Source organism: Tinamus guttatus, unplaced genomic scaffold, assembly GCF_059628265.1.
Source record: "Tinamus guttatus ecotype Peru unplaced genomic scaffold, ASM5962826v1 Tinamus_guttatus_pri_ptg000563l, whole genome shotgun sequence".
NCBI classification, from domain to species: domain Eukaryota; kingdom Metazoa; phylum Chordata; class Aves; order Tinamiformes; family Tinamidae; genus Tinamus; species Tinamus guttatus.
In genome coordinates this window covers 1,965,568-1,971,806 of record NW_028289097.1, presented here as the reverse complement: position 1 = coordinate 1,971,806, position 6,239 = coordinate 1,965,568, and the positions used below count along the sequence as shown (strand labels likewise).

The 6,239-nt window shown below is 53.5% G+C and overlaps 1 protein-coding gene across 1 annotated transcript; it reads right to left on the bottom strand.

The window, feature by feature from the left end:
* Positions 1-618: 618 nt before the first annotated feature.
* SNRPC (small nuclear ribonucleoprotein polypeptide C) lies at positions 619-4,565 on the bottom strand. The gene is made up of 6 exons (XM_088534539.1): positions 4,530-4,565; positions 4,265-4,307; positions 3,912-4,020; positions 2,806-2,895; positions 2,136-2,240; positions 619-885 (listed from the first exon to the last, which is right to left on the bottom strand). The coding sequence occupies exons 1-6, from the start codon at positions 4,535-4,537 to the stop codon at positions 761-763; spliced, it is 480 nt and encodes a 159-aa protein (XP_088390665.1). The 5' UTR covers positions 4,538-4,565; the 3' UTR covers positions 619-760.
* Positions 4,566-6,239: the final 1,674 nt, after the last annotated feature.

The window sequence follows — 6,239 nt, the reverse complement described above, 5'->3', positions numbered from 1 at the left end:
CAGTAGAAGGAACTCGCTCGGCCCCAAACATCCCGTTTTTCACCCCAGAATCTCTCACCGCAGCTTCTCAGTTCATGCTCGTGGCGCAACTGGGCGCTGGGTGGCACTAAGTGAGCCCCTGCACATGCTCTGCACCCCGGGAGAGCAGGAGGGGAAAAACGGAGGTTTCGGGGTTTTTTTGCACCTGCTTCTGTGGCTGCACCCCTCTGGGAGCCGGGCACATGCACGGGGCTTTACACGGGGGCAGCAACATCCTGCCTGCGGGTTAGGGTCTCCCTCCTTAGAGACAGCCCTGTGTTTTCCTGAGGTCTTTTTTATTATTAAAAACAAACATATTTCATGTTTTGAAGACTACTCCATAACACAGACACTGACAGCTCTCCAGTGTGTAAGAGAAACTGCTGAAGAAGCAAGGAGAAGGACAATACAGTTTAGTGCAGCACATGGGACGCGAGGAAACAGCACAGACCAACAGGTCGCTGTGTCAGACCGAACACCGCGCACAGAACAGGGCTCAGACGCTCCATACACAAACCAGCACCAACATTTATTGGTGTTATAGAATTCAGCTGGGGGAAGAACAGTTACAAACGCGTTTGTAGGTCCAGCGTGCACATAGGTCAGATCTTCTGCAATGCGAGGCAGCAGCAGATCTCCTCTGCACACTGTTTTAATACAAATCCTAGGGATCTAGGTCTACGCCTTTTTATCGTACGGTAGATCAGAATGCAAAGAGAGAAGCGTAGCTCCCTTTCCACCTTTATCTGTCCGGACGGGTCATTCCTGGCCTGGTTGGCACCATCATGGGCCTGGATGGTGGTCTCATCATCGGAGGCCCCGGCATCATTGGCATGTGTCCTCCCATGGGCGGCCTCATCCCTGGAGCTGCGGCAGGAAAAACAGGACACTCGAGACACTCGGAAAAAGCTCTTGGGAACAGCAGCTGCAGAGACGCATGGGCACAGGCTGCAGATCCCCCCACCCCACGGGAGCCCTCGTGTTGCAAGTGAATGAAGGAATCTCCCGGTCTGGAAGCTGGCTGAGGGACTACATTTCTCTAATGGGTATTAGCAGTTAAGAGAGGAAGAACCAAATTCCCAGGTTATATGCCCAGCTTTGACAGTATTCACTGATAAGCTACGTCAACCACTCAAGAGAAACACTAGCTCAATTGAATTGGAAAGTTTGCTTGGAAAGTGCTGCAGGATCCTCAAATTAAGTGTGTTCAAAAATAGTCTAGTGTACTGCTTACAGCAGAGCAACAGCATTACCAGAAAAGCAGGAGCTTTATCAGAAAGCACCAAAATAATGACTTCCATCCAAATTCTCCATTTATCTCAGACAACCATTAAAGTACAACCATTAAAGTGCCTACTACCTCTGATTATGCCCATATTTTGTGCCTTTAGAAAACACTTAAGGAACACTTTCTACTGAAAACACAGTAATTGCAAAGATATTTCAATACATTTACTGTGCAGAGATGTATTCAGATTTGTTCCAGTAACTACTCCAGAAGTTCCCCCTGAGAATTCTTCAAACGCCAACAAGCTCAAGAGCAGAACAGATAATCAGGACATTTTAGTTTGTCTTTGCTGTTCTGAAAAAACCTTTCTAATGCATGGCACTTTTCTGGGATACATTACTTTGAGACATTCTAAGATAAGCTTCATCTATTGCTGAAATTTATCCCTTGTGAAAAAGAATGAAAACAATAAAAATATAATTCCTTAAAGATGAGAGTGCCAAGACACTAGAAAAAAAAGACAGAAAGATAGAAAAAAGCCCACTACAGAACACAGAATTTCAACTGTACAGCAAGGCTCATAAGTGCGTCTCAACAGCGACTTTGTAGACACTGTCAAGCTGTTTTGTGTCTCACCTTGCAGAGGTAACGGATCAACACGTGTGTGATATCTGCACACTTAAAAACCCCACCTGAGGCTGCCTGCAACACTTACAGCCCATCACTACAGCTGGCCCCCAGCTGCTGCAGCTGCTTCACGTTCTCCAAGGAGCTCCTTTTACAGCTACCAACAGTCCCACAGCAGCTCAAGGGAAAATGCCCCCCAAACGCCCTGCAAACCAGAGCAGCAGCAGTGCCATTACAGAGAACTGTTTATTTCCAGACTTACCCGGCCCTACTGGCATCATTCCTGGCGGGGGAGGACCCATCATTGGCATCATCGGAGGTCCACCCATGTGAGGGGCTGGCATCATCCCAGGCCGTGGCGGGCCAGCTGAACACAAACACAGACTGGTCACGTATCCCATTGCTGCCACACTCACCAGCCACTCACAGCGTGAAATCATTATTATTGACCCTTACAGGAATGCTGAGTAAAGTGTAGTAAACAACAAGCTGTTGGCTGGAGGATTTCACGACACCATCATAGAATCATAGAATCCTTAAGGTTGGAAGGGACCTCTAGAGGTCACCTAGTCCATCCCCTGCACACGCAGGGTCACCTAGAGCACGTGGCGCAGGACTGCGTCCAAGCAGGTCTGAAGATCCCCAGAGAAGGAGACTCCACAACCTCTCTGGGCAGCCTGTTCCAGGGCTCTGTCACCCTCACCATCTCCCACGGCAGCTACCAAGCAAGCAAAGGAGCACACATTATTAACGTGCTCTGCATGGCTAAAACACAGCAAGGTAAAGCTCACCACAGCCCCTGAAACACTCTTGCAGAGTGCCCTCTCCTATTTGATGTTCAGGAGTCAAAATTTCTCAGCTTTCTTTTATTGACAAGGCCCTGACGTTCAGAGGTGCTAGGGAGGGCTCTGCACGGCTGCAGAGGGACTTACGGATGCTGGGAGGGGGCGGAATCATGGCTCCCCCGGGAGGCGGCGCCGAGAACGGCGACGGCGGGATCTTCCCTTGCTGAAACGCAGCCGCTGCAGGGACAATAAAAACACACAAAAAACACAAACAGGAGAAAAAAAACAGCTGAGAGGCTGCCAAAGCACCTGTGTCCATCTTCCTTCCTATGTCAGGTACTCAGAGCTAGTGTCACACCTAGGATTATTAAATTGAGCCATCCTAGCTGAAAAATGTTGAAAACCAATGACCTAGGTAGGTGACCAGAATCATGAAAATCATCTTAAATGACAGAGAGCAGAAGACTGGAATTAATCAGGAGGAAGGCAAAAGGTAGGGAAGATGGAAACGATTAGAGAAGGGAAGCTGACAGAAAGCTAACGGAGCATTTGCAATTATCCTGTCTACAGAGAAAAGAACGGCTGTCCATGGGGAAAAAGAAAAAAGGGGAGGGGGGAAGAGCCATTCAAAATGAAAGAGTAAATGTTCTCATTTTATTCAGTCCATTAACACTAAGAATGGAAAAATCAATACCACTAGTGAGCTGAGGCCAAAAGACTATCCACTGCCTGCTTTCCTACTTCTTGGATATCTTTTTTTTATTCAGGCTGTTCACACAAATGTGTCACTACTAACAAAAGCAAAAACAAAGCTTGGCACTAGAGAAATATCTCATTTCTCCTTCAAGAGACAGCACTAAAAACCTCTGTTCTCAGCTGTTTTGTGGATAAACAGAAACAAATTTGTTTTGCAAGCTTCTCATAAAGGCTTCAGACACCTTTTAAATTCCAAAGAAATTCTTCTAAAAGTGAGCAGAGTTTGCATAAAGTTGAGCTGTCCAAGAGGATCCGTGAGCCCCAGTAGAGCAATGCCTGCCTGCAGGGACCCCTAACGCAGGGCTCTTGGTCTCTTCAGCGGAAACCTTCACCCCGAGAAGTTCAAGCATCTAAATGACATCCCTGCTCACAGGCCTCACAGCAAAAAAAATCTCTGTGGAGTGAGGCAAAATCAGCGGGAAGAGGAGGAGGACAAGCCCACAGGGAAGAGATGGGAGCGATGGCAATGCCACTCTCGGACACAGCATTAGTCTTACTCGTCTTGTCAATGAGGCTCTGGGCTTGCTCCTCCATCCATTTCTGGTAGTAATCTTTCACGTTCTCTTTGTGCTTCCTGCCGCTGCAGTGGGTTTTTCTCACGGAGGGCTGAAAAAAAGTCACACAAACTCAGAAACCGCTGAAACCTTCCTCACAGTTAAGGCATACAGCTTAAACAGCTAAGGGCAGCTGGCTTCAGGGCCGCAGCAGAAGATGCTGCTGAGCGGGGCACGTTACTCCGCTGCTCCCGGCCATCCCGGTCACAGAGCACCGAGTGCCGGGACCGCGGGGGTCTGCAGCCTCCCCGCGCGCCGTTCCAGCCCATCCGATGCAGCGTGGAAGCGGCACTCACCGAGTCATGGGTCAGGTAGGTGTCGCAGTAGTCGCAGTAAAACCTGTGGGGAAGAGCCCGTTACGGCCGGCACGTCCCGAGGGGCGCCCGGCCCCGGGGAGGCGGCAGCGCCCGGGGCTCGTCGTGATCGCGACCCCCTCCCACCCCGCGCCGTCACTGCTATCCCCCTCCCGCCCCCCACGCGCGGTGACCGTGGCCCATCCTCCCTCCCCCCAATGACCGCAATACACCCCCTCCCCCCCCCGGGTCACCGGGACCCGCTCACTTGGGCATGGTGCTCCCCGCCACCAGCGCCGCCGGAAGTGACGCCCTCACAGAGCGCCGCACCGCCGCCAGAGCGCGCTTTGACCGTACGCGGCTGCCGTAGGAGGGCGCCCGCCGCCCTGGCGCACCTCCAGCCGCCCACGGTGGCCTGCGAGGGCCAAAAGAGACGCGGCGGCGGCTTCGCGGGGGCGGCCGGTGCCGGTGCTGCGCGGTGACGCGCAAAACGGGTTGTCCTGAGAGGGGGTCGGGGATGAGGGTTGTTCCAAAGATGATTCAGGCTGGCGACAGACACAGACTCCATCCCACAGCGGCCTTCACTGTGAGACGAGTTGCTGGTTTGCTGTCCTTCCCGAGTTACGGGTTTACATCGGGAGGACAAGGACAGCCTCTTCCCGGCCGATCTGTCTCCCGGGCTTCCTGGAACAAAGCCCCAAGTTCAACACAGTTCAGAGAGTGGAAGTCTAAGACGTTTTCTGGGAACCAGGAAGTAAAACTTAATGACGCAAAGACAGCGTGGGAGCCGCGTGTGCTTCACAAGGGGTGACACGGGATTCACGAGGACCAGGGACATTCGGGACGTTCTGAGGCTTATCCACGAGACAGCGTCAGGGGCTGCCCCGAGCGCATGACTCGGGCACTCAGGAATCACATCGTGAGCCAGACTGCACGGCAAGGTCCATGGGAAAGGCTGGTAGAGGAGCCACGAGAGTTTGGGCGCCTCTGAATCATCTTTTAGGTCCATTACTCGTCAAATGAGGCATCTATTACACTATACAATAAATACCATTCTACAATGTGCTGTGTTTGCTTTTCCAGACGTTCTATTCTGTATTTTGCTGTGCGTTCCCTGTTTTGGCTTTGAAACTTTTTTTTTTTCTTTAAGTTGGGTTCTAGGTCACCTCTTTTTCCATTACGTCACAAACACGTTTTCCACTTGCAAGCCTCAAGAAATCTCAGCCTCATCGGGACCGCCGGCTCCGCAGGGCTGCCCCCAAGGCCCTTTCCCCCCCACTGTTTGTTCTGCCAGGGGCTTGTTTTCCTTCCGAATGGCTCCCGTTTCCCTCGCAGCTGTGTCGTAATGTTTACCGAGCAAACACGGCAGCGGGGAGCCTCCTCCCTGGGCAGTATGTGACAGGATAACGCAGGGACTTTGTTTGGCCGACAGCGCAGGCGCACGGTGGCCGGCTCGGGCCCAGCCTCGGCGCACGCTGCCGGGGGAGGAGAAGGGGCTGAATTTCCCGTGTTTATTTCTCAGAGGGACGGAGGTGTGGGACACGGCGCCGTGCTGACGCGGCGGCTGGAGGCGGCGGGAGGCTCCGAGCGAGGCTCCGCCATCCCCCGCCGCCTCCTCCCGGCAGCCCCCGCGCGCCCTCATTAGCATAGCCGCTTGTGACGCCGCACGCGGCTCATTTGCATACATAAACACGCGCCCTCGCCGCCCGCGCCCGATGCCATATTTGGAAGCGAGGACGCGCGCGGCTGCGCACGGCCGCGGCGGGGCGTGGACCCGCCTCGCGTGACGCAGCCGCCTGCCGCGCCGCGGCCAATCGGAGGGGGCCGCCTCCGGTGTTATTTTGCATATGCGAATCTCTCGTTTGCATACGGCGGGCCCTCGCCCTTGCGCCTCTCCTGCCGCGCCGGGGCGTCCGCGCTGACGTCACAGGCGGCGCCGCGGCCCCCCGCGCGCGCGCGCATGGGCGGGGCGGCGCGT